The sequence below is a fragment of the Morchella sextelata genome, assembly GCF_020137385.1.
Source record: "Morchella sextelata strain SCLS chromosome Unknown scls_4, whole genome shotgun sequence".
NCBI classification, from domain to species: domain Eukaryota; kingdom Fungi; phylum Ascomycota; class Pezizomycetes; order Pezizales; family Morchellaceae; genus Morchella; species Morchella sextelata.
The window spans coordinates 742,369-757,544 of NW_025408619.1; the positions used below are offsets into that span (position 1 = coordinate 742,369).

At 48.1% G+C, this 15,176-nt stretch overlaps 5 protein-coding genes across 5 annotated transcripts; all 5 read left to right on the plus strand.

The window, feature by feature from the left end:
* Positions 1 to 49: 49 nt before the first annotated feature.
* On the plus strand, positions 50 to 3,631 carry H6S33_010117 (uncharacterized protein; the record flags this gene model as incomplete). The annotated part of the gene is made up of 1 exon (XM_044841466.1): positions 50 to 3,631. One exon carries the CDS (start codon positions 50 to 52, stop codon positions 3,629 to 3,631), a length of 3,582 nt encoding a protein of 1,193 aa, XP_044697260.1.
* A 958-nt stretch (positions 3,632 to 4,589) lies between these two features.
* On the plus strand, positions 4,590 to 5,351 carry H6S33_010118 (uncharacterized protein; the record flags this gene model as incomplete). Its single annotated transcript, XM_044841467.1, has 1 exon — positions 4,590 to 5,351. The coding sequence occupies one exon, from the start codon at positions 4,590 to 4,592 to the stop codon at positions 5,349 to 5,351; it is 762 nt and encodes a 253-aa protein (XP_044697261.1).
* A 44-nt stretch (positions 5,352 to 5,395) lies between these two features.
* Positions 5,396 to 6,781, plus strand: H6S33_010119 (uncharacterized protein; the record flags this gene model as incomplete). Its single annotated transcript, XM_044841469.1, has 1 exon — positions 5,396 to 6,781. One exon carries the CDS (start codon positions 5,396 to 5,398, stop codon positions 6,779 to 6,781), a length of 1,386 nt encoding a protein of 461 aa, XP_044697262.1.
* Positions 6,782 to 6,814: 33 nt separating this feature from the next.
* On the plus strand, positions 6,815 to 8,412 carry H6S33_010120 (uncharacterized protein; the record flags this gene model as incomplete). The annotated part of the gene is made up of 1 exon (XM_044841470.1): positions 6,815 to 8,412. A coding segment is annotated over one exon (1,598 nt), but the record flags the coding sequence as incomplete, so codon positions are not given.
* Positions 8,413 to 8,472: 60 nt separating this feature from the next.
* H6S33_010121 (uncharacterized protein) lies at positions 8,473 to 13,278 on the plus strand (the record flags this gene model as incomplete). The annotated part of the gene is made up of 2 exons (XM_044841471.1): positions 8,473 to 8,848; positions 9,805 to 13,278. Coding segments are annotated over 2 exons (3,850 nt in total), but the record flags the coding sequence as incomplete, so codon positions are not given.
* Positions 13,279 to 15,176: the final 1,898 nt, after the last annotated feature.

Genomic DNA, 15,176 nt, shown 5'->3' on the forward strand with positions numbered 1-15,176 from the left:
AATAGAACCAAAGGATCTCTGATCTTAGTAGTGCCCGAAGTTATTAGCTATGTTGAAAAGACAAAGAGAAACAAGTTCAGAACCCGCTGTTAAGCAAAGAAGGTTGGAACAGAGGCTTCCCTCCTTACCAGTACATGGAAAAAGACCTATACTAAAGGCAGGACTGTCATGGACGGTCAAAGGAAAGGATGAAGGCGCCCAAGGGTCTTTTCTGTTTGACACCGGTTGTACAGGAGCTATCCTCAACCAGAGTTTTGTCAGGAAACATGGAATTCCCTTAGTGCGGCGGGATCAACCTCTGACAATGTTTGATGCTCAAGGAGATGTCATGATGGGAGGAGGCGAGTATTACACTCACCCGGTCCGCATGACTATGGGAGATCATAAAGAGACACTCCGATGGGAGGTGGCTACACTGGAAGAAGGAATGACCGGTTACCTGCCAATTAGTTGGGCTAGGAAGCATAACCCGGACATCAACTGGGAACTCAACACCATGAGCTGGAGGAGTGACTACTGCAAGCAGAATTGTCTCCCAGCGGCCACCAAGATTGAACTGATCTCTCCATACCAAATGTTGGAAGAAGAAGAGACAGTCTATCAATTGGTTGGTTCAGTATGGCATGATGAGGACGGAGGTGATATTGCTGAGAAAATACACCACCTATACCGGGATTGGGCTGATGTGTTCAGTCAAGAGAAGATTGAGGAAATGCCGCCGCATTCCCATAATGATCTGAAGATCAAACTCTTGCCTGGGACCGCTCCCCCATTTGGCCCGCTATACCCATGCTCCGCTCCAGAGTTGAAGGCCCTCCGAGAGTACCTGGACAAAGAGTTGTCTTCAGGAAAGATCTCTAGATCGAATAGCCCTGCTGCGGCACCCATACTGTTCATTCCTAAGAAGGACGGGACTTTGCGGATTTGTGTGGATTATAGAGGTTTGAACAAGGTCACTGTCAAGGACAAGTACCCGCTGCCTATCATGAGTGAGCTCAGAGACAGGTTGTTCAAGGCCAAGATCTTCACAAAGATAGACCTGAAGAATGGCTTCAATTTGATCAGGATAGCCGAAGGTGATGAGTGGAAAACCGCTTTCAGAACCCGCTATGGACTGTATCAGTACAATGTGATGCCATTTGGCCTATGCAATGCTCCCTCCGCTTTCCAGGCAATGATCAATGATGTGCTAAAGGAACTACTGGATGAAGGAGTAGTTATCTATATCGATGACATCCTCATCTACTCGGAGACTGAGAAAGAGCATGAGCTATTGGTCAAGAAGGTACTACAGAAGCTTAGGGAAGCTAAGCTCTGTGCCTCGATCAATAAGACATCCTTCCATGTCCGAGAAGTAGAATACCTAGGCTATCATATCTCGGAACAAGGAGTATCTATGTCAGAAGACAAGGTGGAGGCAGTTAAGGAATGGCCGGTCCCTGAGAATATCAAGGCAGTACAGGCATTCCTCGGATTTGCAAACTTCTATCGCCGCTTTATTGAAGGCTTCAGTAAGGTTTGCAAACCACTAACTGACCTCCTGCAAAAAGACAAGAAATGGTATTGGACAGCAGCACATGAGCAGGCCTTTGAAGAACTCAAGAGGCTGTTCACAAGCGCTCCAATCCTCCTTCATTTTGACCCTAGTAGGAGAACGGTGGTCGAGACAGATGCCAGTGATTTTGCCAAGGGAGCGGTGCTCTCTCAGTATGGGGATGATGGGAAGCTACATCCGGTGGCATTCTATTCTAAGAAGTTCTCCCCTGCTGAGATCAACTATGACATTCATGATAAGGAAATGGGAGCTATTGTAGCCTCTTTCCGGGAATGGGAACACATGCTCAAATCTTGTGAGCAAGAGATCACGGTTTTTACAGACCACAAAAACTTGGAGTACTTTAATTCTACCAAGGTTCTCACTAGGCGGCAAGCTAGATGGTCTGAGGACCTCGCAGGCTACAATTTTAAAGTTGTCTACAGACCGGGAGAAAAGAATGGCAAGACTGATGTGCTATCTAGGCGCTGGGATCACCGCCTTGGAGAGGGAGGTGAAACTCTGCAGCCGGAGCCACAGATCTTTTTTAGGCCAGGTCAATTGGTTTTGGATCCTGCAAAGCTAGTGGCTGTCAGGGTGAATCAATTGCAGAATACATTCTTAGAGCGCCTATACACGGCTGCTAAAGAGGATAGTTTCTGGCAGGAATTGCACCGCTCCCTGGTTGAAAGGAAACCAAATTTGGACCAGAACTTGTCGGTCAAGAACGGTCTCATCTTCTACAAGAATAGATGGTACATACCCAAGGACAAGAAGCTTCAGATGGAAATACTGTCCGATACCCATGACTCTAAGGTGGCTGGTCATTTTGGCCAATTTAAGACACTAGAGCGGGTGAAAAATAACTTCTTTTGGCCCAACATGGATAAGGATGTTGAGGAATATGTCCGGAGCTGTGACAGCTGCCAGAGGAATAAGACCTCAAGACACAAGAAGTTTGGTATGCTCCAACCGTTGGAGATACCCTATCGGCCATGGACTTCCATCTCTATGGACTTCATTGTGGGACTACCGGAATCTAGTGGGTTTACAAAGATCTGGGTAATAGTGGACCGCTTTTCGAAGATGGCACACTACATCCCTCTTCCTACCCTCAATAAAACGGAAGATTTGGCTAAATTGTTCTTGAAGGAAGTTTGGAGACTCCATGGTTTGCCTGAGGACATAGTCTCGGACAGAGATAGCAGGTTCATTTCTCACTTTTGGCAATCTCTCATGAGCCTCCTCAATGTGAAGCTGAAGATGTCCACATCTTTCCACCCCCAGACGGACGGTCAAACAGAAAGAGTTAATCAGACCCTGGAACATTACTTGCGGAGTTATTGTTCATATCAACAGGATGACTGGGCAGAACTCTTGCCTTTGGCAGAGTATGCTTATAACTCGGCGGTCTCTGAGTCTACCAAAGTATCGGCTTTTTATGCCAACTATGGATATGAACCCAGGACCAACTGGCCGGCCCCAAAGGAAGGAGTAGAATGGAACAATCCAGCAAGTGAGGTCATGATTTCTCAATGGGAATCTATCTGGCAGGCTATGAACGCCAGCTTGGGTAAAGCTAGATTAAGGATGGCCCGGTGGTATGATGCTCATGCCCTGGCACCACCTGAAATCAAGCCCGGAGATGAAGTTATGTTGGACCGGCGCAATGTGCAAACAAAGCGGCCTTTGGGAAAATTGGATCAGAAGAAGATGGGACCCTTTAAGGTCTTAGAAGCTATTGGTACCCGTGCCTACAAGCTCTCTCTTCCCCCCCAGATGGGAATCCACCCGGTCTTTCATGTCTCTCTCCTAGAACCCTACAGAGCACCGGTAGATCCTGAGAGAAGAGTTCCCCCACCGGAACCCGAAGAGGTTGAGGGAGAACAGAACTGGGTTGTCCGAGAGGTAGCTGATAGCCGGGTCAATAAGAAGAGAAGACGAGTGGAATATCTAGTGCTGTGGGAAGGTTATGAGAACGAGGATGCTACATGGGAACCTTGGGAGCATCTCAAGAAGAGTGCTGAAGAAGCCCTTCGGGATTTCCATATGAGGTATCCTAAGAAACCCAAGGACAAGCGGATTGTTGGGGTGTAGATTATTTCCTTTGGGTTTTCATTTCCTTGCATATCACGGAGTTTCTTGTCATATAGAATGGTAATAGAATGGTTATAGATCTCGGAGACCAAGATCCTGGAAGAGGGGAGTGGTGTAACGGAGCCATTTCAACTGTCTGGTGTATGAGTACACACAGGGCCCGGTTACATGCTGAGAGTTATTGTTAGAAGCCAGTTGCATGGTGATATGCAAGTACCGGCAGTGTGGTTAGCTACCAGCTGTTAGAGTAACTACATTCCGGGCGCTAGGAAGAGGATCTATTCATGGGAGCAATGACTGACGAGTCTATGCCTCGCCAGTGACTAGAAGACCGGCCAGAGTGAAGCTCTGATTGACCGGTGATCCTCTGTATCCTCGGTGCATTGTAAGTCCGCCGAAGGGCAGGGACTATGCTAGGGAAGTCTACAATAAGCGAAAGCTCTACAGCAATGATTAAGCTTACACCTGAGCGGCAGCTCATTCATGCAGGTCCTCAGTTGTGTGGCAACCAAGGCTGCAGGTGTTACAAAGGCTTTGACTAAGGGTGGTTGCCTTGGGTATCGGAAACACCTGCTGACGCTTAGAGAAAAGCGGGGTAGCGGTGGTATTGTTTCCGGTACTGAGGGAAGGCCCACCGGAACTTAGTAAAGGAGTTAGGAGCAGAGAACAGAGGCCTTCGGAGTATAAGTACTCAGGTTCATTCCCGCCCTTCAGTCCTATTCTCTCCAGTCTTCATCAGAAAGAAAAACCAAGTTCTTATCGGTAGCAGAGCCCTTAAAGATTATTGAGTTCTAGCGATAGTATCTTTGAATAATCTGCAACCTGATTGTCTATCTTGCACGGCCGTCTCTATTCTATCTTATTCTATTTCTCTTAGAAGAGACCCCCGTTACACTACGCCACTTGGGCTCGGTTTCGTCAGGAAGTCAGGAAACGTTTCCTAAGCACTCAGGAGGCTATGGAAAACGCGATGAAGATGCAGCAGTTTAAGTACTCTGCTAACATCGGCGACTATCTGACAAGGATGGAGATCATGAACCAGCATGCTCAGATGAAAGGGGCATCCTACCGCGCCGCCTTGCTCCAAGGGCTACCAAATGAAATCCGAGAACGCCACTCGCGCTTCGATCCAACCGATGACGACTCCGAGTATATCCAACAGTTGGAACGAGCCGGCAAGGCTCACGAGGCTTATCAGGAGCAGATGAAAATGTTGGGAAAAGCGGAGTCGAGAGGGAAGGAGTCGAACCATGGTGGGAACTCGCCGCAGAAGGAGAAGGGGTTTAAGATTAAGGGAAGGGCTCAGACTGAGGAGAAAGAAAAAGGGCAAGATAAGAAGAGCACCAGCAAGAATAAGTCTGGGAATAAACCAATATACCACGACTACGACAAAGCCACCAAAGGAGTTCCACAACCGGTCCTAGACCAGCGAAAGACCGACGGTGTCTGCGTGCGATTTGGCCGAAAGGGTCATCTTTGGAAGTGGTGTCGTTCAGATGTTAACAGCAGTGCATCTATCTCCTCTTTCTCCCGAAAGCGTACCCGCGATGACGATGGCGACCACGATATGGAACCACCAGAACCCCAATCTCAGAGAAAGCGAATGAGGCACCGTGCTAGGAAGCCGGCTGCTACGGCTGCTGCGGAGTACACCAGTGGGCAAGCGTTTGTACGAGAAGGCGGATCGGAATCGGAAATGGATTTCGATATGGATTTTTAGAAGGGGACTCTGATGAGTCAGGTCAGGAGTATCCCCAGATTGCTATGTTATCACTGACGGAAAACAACAAAAAAAATATAAAAAGAAAAAGGCAGGAAGGGAGAGCGTCCCAACCGGAGAAAAAACAGAAAGTTTTGGAGGAACCCATTCACGGTCCTCGACCTATCGTTAATCAGTTCCTTTGTTTTGCGGAAAAATGTTTACCTTGTAAGGTGTTGTTGGATACTGGTGCAACTGGTCCTGTTTTGTCTGCTGTTTTTGTTGATAGTTTTGAGGTCCCGAAGGTGAAACGAGACGTCCCGGCCCAGGTATTTGGATTTACGGGAGAAGTTATGAAGGGCACGGGACACGCCTTTACACAACCATTAATTGTAATGTCGAGGGGGCATCAAACACAGTTATCCTTTGAGATCGCCCCTCTCCCACTTGGCATCGATGCGATACTACCGAACTGGTGGTTGAAAGAACATAAGCCGGTAATAGGGGCAAATGGGGAAGTTTCCTACGATGGCGAGAACTGCAAGAGTCGATGCTTCACTGACAGGGAACCTCAAATAGAGATGGACGAGGGTGTACTGGACGATCCGGAGGCCCAAATCATCGGTAGCATCTGTCTACTGGAAGATGAATCGGTCAACCTCCGTGAAACTCTTCCCTCTTGGCTCCACAAGTTCCTTAAAGTCTTCCTACCATCGGAAGCAGATAAATTACCACCGCATCGATCTTACGACCATGCGATAGATCTCAAACCAGGGAAGCAGCCACCATGGGGACCCGTTTACTCCCTATCCGAAGTCAAACTAAAGGTGCTTCGGGAGTACCTGGACAAAATGTTGCGATTGGGAAAGATTAGGCCGAGCAAATCACCGGCAGGAGCCCCAATCCTATTTGTGAAGAAGAAGGACGGTAGTCTGCGACTTTGCGTTGACTACCGTGGACTTAACCGAGTGTCCATTAAGAACAGGTATCCGTTACCGCTTATGGATGAACTGCGAGATCGAGTGGCAGGCGCAGTTATCTTCTCGAAGATTGACCTGAAGGAAGGTTACAACCTCATCAGGATCAAAGATGGCGACGAGTGGAAGACAGCATTCCGTACGCGGTACGGGCATTTTGAGTACCTCGTCATGCCTTTTGGGCTGGCAAATGCGCCGGCGACCTTCCAGAACATGATGAATGATGCGCTGAGGGAATTCTTGGATCAAGGTGTAGTAGTATACCTTGATGATATCCTAATATATAGCAAGTCTCGAGAGGAGCATAGGGAGCTGGTCGGCAAAGTACTTAGTAGGTTACAAGAATACAACCTAGTCGCCAACCCGAGGAAATCGTTCTTCGAGCTCACCGAAATCGAGTTCCTCGGATACATCCTTGCCCCAGCAGGCGTCACCATGGCACTGGATAAGGTCATGTCTGTAACAAATTGGTAAGCCCCGCGCAGCGTTAAGGAAGTACAGATCTTCATGGGCTTTGCCAACTTCTACAGAAGGTTTATCCACAATTTCTCCGGGGTCTGTAAACCCATTACCGATTGTCTCAGGGGTGATGCTAAGAACTTTGTCTGGTCTATGACGGCCCAAGCAGCCTTCGAAAAACTCAAAACCCTGTTTACGTCTGCGCCGATCTTGGTACACTTCTCTCCAGATCGCCAGACTATCGTGGAAACGGACGCAAGTGATTTTGCTATTGCCGCAATTCTATCCCAGGTTATTGATGGAAAGACTCACCCTGTTGCCTTTTATTCTCGAAAGCTTAACCCAGCGGAACTCAACTACGACGTCTGGGATAAGGAGATGCTAGGAATTGTGTCAGCCTTCAAGCAATGGCGTCACTACCTCGAAGGACCTAGCCGAACGGTCCTCGTCTATACGGATCATAAGAACTTAGAGTACTTCTCTACAACCAAGGTTCTTAACCGACGACAGGCAAGGTGGGCTGAGTCTTTGGCGGAATTCGACTTTAAGATTATTTACCACCCGGGAACCAAAAATGGGAAGGCAGATGCACTATCGCGACGGCCGGAGTACCATCCTGAAGGGGGAGGCACGCTTGGGAAACAGCCGATAGACATGTTCTTTAAGCCCGGACAGTTGGTGGAGGAAGAGTTTGTGGTATCAGCGGTGTCGCTTGCCTCCAAGGGGGTGATTGACTGGTCTAAGAATTTTCTGGATCATGTCAGGCAGGCGGCATCGGGAGACCCGATATGGGTAGGACTGAAAGAGAGAGTTGAGCAAGGGGAGAAGCTGGGGGAATTGAAGGATATTGCTGAAAAAGACGGGCTACTCTTCTATAAGAACCGACTCTACATTCCGGCAGACGACCGTATCAAGATCCGAATCGCACAGGCAGAACATGACTCGAAGGTGGCAGGACACTTTGGACAAGATAAAACTTTGGAACTCATCACGCGTAACTTCTATTGGCCAAAAATGAACGAGTGGATTGATGATTACGTTCGGTCATATAACGAGTGCCAGCGCAACAAACCCAGCCGCCATAAGAAATATGGTGCGCTTCTTCCACTGTCCACACCACATTCTGTCTGGCAATCGATATCAATGGACTTCGTCGTGCAGTTACCGGAATCAAAGGGATACAACCAAATCTGGGTAGTAGTCGATAGGTTCTCGAAGATGTCGCACTTCATCCCCCTAGTAGCGGAAACGACCGCGCAGGACTTAGCGAAGATATTCCTCGGTCAAATCTGGCGACTTCATGGGCTGCCTCTTGATATAGTTTCCGACAGGGACGCCAAGTTTACTTCAAGCTTTTGGGCATCCCTTATGGAATTATTGGACGTGAGGATAAGAATGAGTACGGCTTTCCACCCTCAGACTGATGGGCAAACAGAGCGAGTCAACCAAACCCTTGAGCACTATTTACGAGCGTTCTGTAACTACGAACAAGATGATTGGGCAGAGCTACTCCCGTTGGCGGAGTATGCTTACAACAACTCGGTTACCACCGCCACGGGTCAATCTCCGTTCTTTACCAATTACGGTTACAACCCAAGAACCAACTGGCCGACTGAAGCCGAAGTGGTCAACCCAATCAGTGACCTGTAAGCTCACTTCATTCGAGGAGTTCACGATTCGGCTCTCGCTCGCTTAACAGATACCAGGGAGAAGATGGGGAAATACTATGATCGGAAAAGGGACGAACCGCCGAACTTCAAGATAGGCGACATGGTCATGCTCAATGCGACCAATATCAAGACACGTCGCTCCACCAAGAAACTCGATCATATGAAACTCGGTCCGTTTAAGATTATCCGACTAGCTGGGAAACGAGCCTGCGAATTAGAACTGCCACCACAAGTCAAAATCCATAACGTGTTCCACATCGAACTCTTGGAACATTACCGACAGAGCAGTATCCCAGGCCGTGAACAACGTCCCCCAACTCCTGAAGATATCGATAAAGACGGAGAGGTACTGTACGAAGTGGAAAGTATCGTGGGAAGCCGGAAAAGTAGAAGAGGATTAGTGGAATACCTGGTGAAATGGCGGGGCTGTTACAGGCATGCCAAGCATTTACGAGAAAAAGGCTAGTAGATACCCCAATACCCTCTGTACGCTAACGTCAACTCTGGACCACACGCGCGGGGTGTGGTGCGACCAATATACGACCAAAACACGGAGTCATAAAAAACTTGTTTTCGACCCCAGTAATAACCCCCGGAGCGTCAAACCGCCGGAGGGGAGTGCTTTGGTACCGGTGGATGTATGAGGGACAGCTGGAAGCAATCGGATCGAAGATCGGATCACTCGGAGCGAATTGGCGCAAGCAACCAGCCGACCGAGTACCTATCGGCGGTACCTATGGGCATGAGAGGACTCTGCTATGTGGGAAAGCGATGTGGGAAGAGGCCTGAGTAGGTAGCTTTGCAGTCCGAGACCTACGAGTAGCCGACGCTGACGATTATCCACCAGACAGCCGATGGAGAGGAAACATCGACAGGGAAACGTGCATTAGAGTGGGTAAATAGGTTGAGGGGTTTCAGCGGGTTTAGGAGTTTGGGTTACGGATTTAGGAGTTAAACGTTCTTGATTGTTTTTCAGGGTCTCGGGCAGGCCCCGAGTGTATTCTGTATTATTAGTAGACTGGGTCCTCGAGACATAAGTGAGGGATATAAATACTGTGTCATTCACTGACTAGCCAAACCATCATCGGCGAAATCAGAGTCTTAACAATATAAATCGTTGATACGCGAGTTACAACTTTATTTGACTATACTCTTTGAAATACTTTACTCTATCGTGACTTCGCACTCTACCTGAACTATTATGTCGAAGACGGTCGAATACCATCCGCTAACTCTAGTGAATCTTTGTCGATAACGTAGCTCGCGGGGCCCGTATCGGATCAAGGAGAATTATACTCGACGTTGACTGAAGAGACCTTGGAGACTTCTACCTTTGTAGCTGTTAGCCGAACTCTGAGCTCTGCTTAGTGTACTCTTGTGGTCTGGTACGCATCCCTCACAGAAGGCGCCCAAGGGTCTTTCCTGTTTGACACCGGTTGTACAGGAGCTATCCTCAACCAGAGTTTTGTCAGGAAACATGGAATTCCTTTAGTGCGGCGGGATCAACCTCTGACAATGTTTGATGCTCAAGGAGATGTCATGATGGGAGGAGGCGAGTATTACACTCACCCGGTCCGCATGACTATGGGAGATCATAAGGAGACACTTCGATGGGAGGTGGCTACTTTGGAAGAAGGAATGACCGGTTACCTGCCAATTAGTTGGACTAGGAAGCATAACCCGAATATCAATTGGGAACTCAACACCATGAGCTGGAGGAGTGACTACTGCAGGCAGAATTGTCTCCCAGCGGCCACCAAGATTGAACTTGTCTCTCCATATCAGATGTCGGAGGAAGAAGAAACAGTCTATCAATTGGTTGGTTCAGTATGGCATGATGAGGACGGAGGTGATATTGCTGAGAAAATACACCACCTATACCGGGAATGGGCTGATGTGTTCAGTCAAGAGAAGATTGAGGAAATGCCGCCGCATTCCCATAATGATTTGAAGATCAAGCTCTTGCCTGGCACCTCTCCCCGATTTGGCCCGCTGTACCCATGTTCTGCTCCAGAGTTGAAGGCCCTCCGAGAGTACCTGGACAAAGAATTGTCTTCAGGAAAGATCTCTAGATCAAATAGCCCTGCTGCGGCACCCATATTGTTCATTCCTAAGAAGGATGGGACATTGCGGATTTGTGTGGATTACAGAGGTTTGAACAAGGTCACTGTCAAGGACAAGTATCCGCTCCCTATCATGAGTGAGCTCAGAGACAGGTTGTTCAAGGCCAAGATCTTCACAAAGATAGACCTGAAGAACGGCTTCAATTTGATCAGGATAGCTGAAGGTGATGAGTCGAAAACCGCTTTCAGAACTCGCTATGGACTGTATCAATATAATGTGATGCCGTTTGGACTATGCAACGCTCCCTCCGCCTTCCAGGCAATGATCAATGATGTGCTAAAGGAACTACTAGATGAAGGAGTGGTTGTCTACATTGATGACATCCTCATCTACTCGGAAAATGAGAAAGAGCATGAGCTACTGGTCAAGAAGGTCTTACAGAAGCTTAGGGAAGCTAAGCTCTGTGCCTCGATCAGTAAGACATCTTTCCATGTCCGAGAGGTAGAATACCTGGGCTATCATATCTCAGAACAGGGAGTATCTATGTCAGAAGATAAGGTGGAGGCAGTTAAGGAATGGCCGGTCCCTGAGAATATCAAGGCTGTACAGGCATTCCTCGGATTTGCAAACTTCTATCGCCGCTTTATTGAAGGCTTCAGTAAAGTTTGCAAACCATTAACTGATCTCCTGCAAAAAGACAAGAAATGGTATTGGACGGCAGCACATGAGCAGGCCTTTGAAGAACTCAAGAGGCTGTTCACAAGCGCTCCAATCATTCTTCATTTTGACCCTAGTAGGAGCACGGTGGTTGAGACAGATGCCAGTGATTTTGCCAAAGGAGCGGTGCTCTCTCAGTATGGGGACGATGGAAAGCTACATCCGGTGGCATTCTATTCTAAGAAGTTCTCCCCTGCTGAGATCAACTATGACATTCATGATAAGGAAATGGGAGCTATTGTAGCCTCTTTCCGGGAATGGGAACACATGCTCAAATCTTGTGAGCAAGAGATCACGGTTTTTACAGAACACAAGAACTTGGAGTATTTTAATTCTACCAAGGTTCTCACTAGGCGGCAAGCTAGATGGTCTGAGGACCTCGCAGGCTACAATTTTAAAGTTGTCTACAGACCGGGAGAAAAGAATGGCAAGACTGATGTGCTATCTAGGCGCTGGGATCACCGCCTTGGAGAGGGAGGTGAAACTCTGCAGCCGGAGCCACAGATCTTTTTTAGGCCAGGTCAATTGGTTTTGGATCCTGCAAAGCTAGTGGCTGTCAGGGTGAATCAATTGCAGAATACATTCTTAGAGCGCCTATATGCGGCTGCTAAAGAGGATAGTTTCTGGCAGGAACTGCACCGCTCCCTGGTTGAAAGGAAACCAAATTTGGACCAGAACTTGTCGGTCAAGAACGGTCTCATCTTCTATAAGAATAGATGGTATATACCCAAAGACAAAAAGCTTCAGATGGAAATACTGTCCGCTACCCATGACTCTAAGGTGGCTGGTCATTTTGGCCAATTTAAGACACTTGAGCGGGTGAAAAACAACTTCTTTTGGCCCAACATGGATAAGGATGTTGAGGAATATGTCCGGAGCTGTGACAGCTGCCAGAGGAATAAGACCTCAAGACATAGGAAGTTTGGTATGCTCCAACCGTTGGAGATACCCTATCGGCCATGGACTTCCATCTCTATGGACTTCATTGTGGGATTGCCGGAATCTAGTGGGTTTACAAAGATCTGGGTAATAGTGGGCCGTTTTTCGAAGATGGCACACTACATCCCTCTTCCTACCCTCAATAAAACGGAAGATTTGGCTAAGTTGTTCTTGAAGGAAGTTTGGAGACTCCATGGTTTACCTGATGACATAGTCTCGGACAGAGATAGCAGGTTCATCTCTCACTTTTGGCAATCTCTCATGAGCCTCCTCAATGTGAAGCTGAAGATGTCCACATCCTTCCACCCCCAAACGGACGGTCAAACAGAAAGAGTTAATCAGACCCTGGAACATTACTTGCGGAGTTATTGTTCATATCAACAGGATGACTGGGCAGAACTTTTGCCTTTGGCAGAGTATGCATATAACTCGGCGGTCTCTGAGTCTACCAAAGTATCGGCCTTTTATGCCAACTATGGTTATGAACCCAGGACCAACTGGCCGGCCCCAAAGGAAGGAGTAGAATGGAACAATCCAGCAAGTGAGGTCATGATATCTCAATGGGAATCTATTTGGCAGGCTATGAACGCCAGCTTGGGTAAAGCTAGATTAAGGATGGCCCGGTGGTATGATGCTCATGCCCTGGTACCGCCCGAAATCAAGCCCGGAGATGAAGTAATGTTGGACCGGCGCAATGTGCAAACAAAGCGGCCTTTGGGAAAATTGGATCAGAAGAAGATGGGACCCTTCAAGGTCTTGGAAGCTATTGGTACCCGTGCCTACAAGCTCTCTCTTCCCCCTCAAATGGGAATCCACCCGGTATTTCATGTCTCTCTTCTGGAACCTTACAGAGCACCGGTAGATCCTGAGAGAAGAGTTCCACTACCGGAACCCGAAGAGATTGAAGGAGAACAGAACTGGGTTGTCCGAGAAGTAGCTGATAGCCGGGTCAATAAGAAAAGGAGACGAGTGGAATACCTAGTGCTGTGGGAAGGTTATGAGAACGAGGATGCTACATGGGAACCTTGGGAGCATCTCAAGAAGAGTGCTGAAGAAGCCCTTCGGGATTTCCATATGAGGTATCCTAAGAAACCCAAAGACAAGCGGATTGTTGGGGTGTAGTTCTTCCTTTAGATTTTCTTTCCTTGCATATCACGGAATTTCTTGTCATATAGAATGGATGGTAATAGAATGTTTTTAGATCTCGGAGACCAAGATCCTGGAAGAGGGGGGTGGTGTAACGGAGCCATTTCAACTGTCTGGTGTATGAGTACACACAGGGCCCGGTTACATGCTGAGAGTTATTGTTAGAAGCCAGTTGCACGGTGATATGCAAGTACCGGCAGTGTGGTTAGCTACCAGCTGTTAGAGTAACTACATTCCGGGCGCTAGGAAGGGGATCTATTCACGGGAGCAATGACTGACGAGTCTTTGCCTCGCCAGTGAATAGAAGACCGGCCAGAGTGAAGCTCTGATAGCCCGGTGATCCTCTGTATCCTCTAAGCATTATGAGTCCGCCGAAAGGCAGGGACTCGGCTAGGGAAGTCTACAATAAGCGAAGGCTCTACAGCAATAATTAAGCTTACACCTGAGCAGCAGCTCATTCATGCAGGTCCTCGGTTGTGTGGCAACCAAGGCTGCAGGTGTTACAAAGGCTTGGACTAAGGGTGGTTGCCTTGGGTATCGGAAACACCTGCTGACGCTTAGAGAAAAGCGGGGTAGCGGTGGTATTGTTTCCGGCACCGAGGAAAGGGCCCACCGGAACTTAGTAAGGAGTTAGGAGCAGAGAATAGAGGCCTTCGGAGTATAAGTACTCAGGTTCATTCTCGCCCTTCAGTCCTGTTCTCTCCAGTCTTCATCAGAAAGAAAAACCAAGTTCTTATCGGTAGCAGAGCCCTTAAAGATTATTGAGTTCTAGCGATAGTATCTTTGAATAATCTGCAACCTGATTGTCTATCTTGCACGGCCGTCTCTATTCTACTTTATTCTATTCTTCTTAGAAGAGACCCCCGTTACATTAGGAGCAGAGAATAGAGGCCTTCGGAGTATAAGTACTCAGGTTCATTCTCGCCCTTCAGTCCTGTTCTCTCCAGTCTTGATCAGAAAGAAAAAACCAAGTTCTTATCGGTAGCAGAGCCCTTAAAGATTATTGAGTTCTAGCGATAGTATCTTTGAATAATCTGCAACCTGATTGTCTATCTTGCACGGCCGTCTCTATTCTATCCGATTCTATTTCTCTTAGAAAGGACCCCCGTTACATCAACCTATTTATCCACTCTAATGCACGTTTCCCTGTCGATGTTTCTTCTCCATCGGCCGTCTGGTGGATAATCGTCAGCGTCGGCTACTCATAGGTCTCCGATGGTAAGGCTACCTACTCAGGCCTCTTACCACATCGCTTTCCCACATAGCAGAGTCCTCTCATGCCTACAGGTACCGCCAACAGGTACTCGGTCGGCTGGTAGCTTGCGCCGATCCGCTCCGAGTGGTCTGATCTTCGATCCGATTGCTTCCAGCTGTCCCTCATATATCCACCGGTCCAAAAGCACTCTCCTCCCGCGGTTTGACGCTCCTGGGGTTATCATTGGGGTCTAAAACGTGTTTTTTAATTAGGAAAACCGCAACTCCGCATTTGGTCGCATATCGATCACACCGCAACTCGTGGGTGCGAACCGGAGTTGATAGTGGTGTTTCCATTAGTGTTAGAGGGTATTAGGGTATCTACTAGCCTTTCTCTCACTCCCGTAAATGCTTGGCATGCCCATAACACAAAGAATAACCCGATGACTAACCCTCGTAACCACAATAAAGAAATATCAGACAAATATAATAACATCCCCCAACCGATCCTGATCCTTCTCCCCGCAACCTAATCTGAAGCGCCTAGCGCTTACTGTATCCTCTGAGCACCTTCCTAACATATCTAATCTAACCGAAGCCACCCTGATCCTTCACCTAATAACCCGATTCCGTAGCGTTCTTGTCGGCAGAGGAGGTGGGGGCGGTCGGGCCTTGATAGG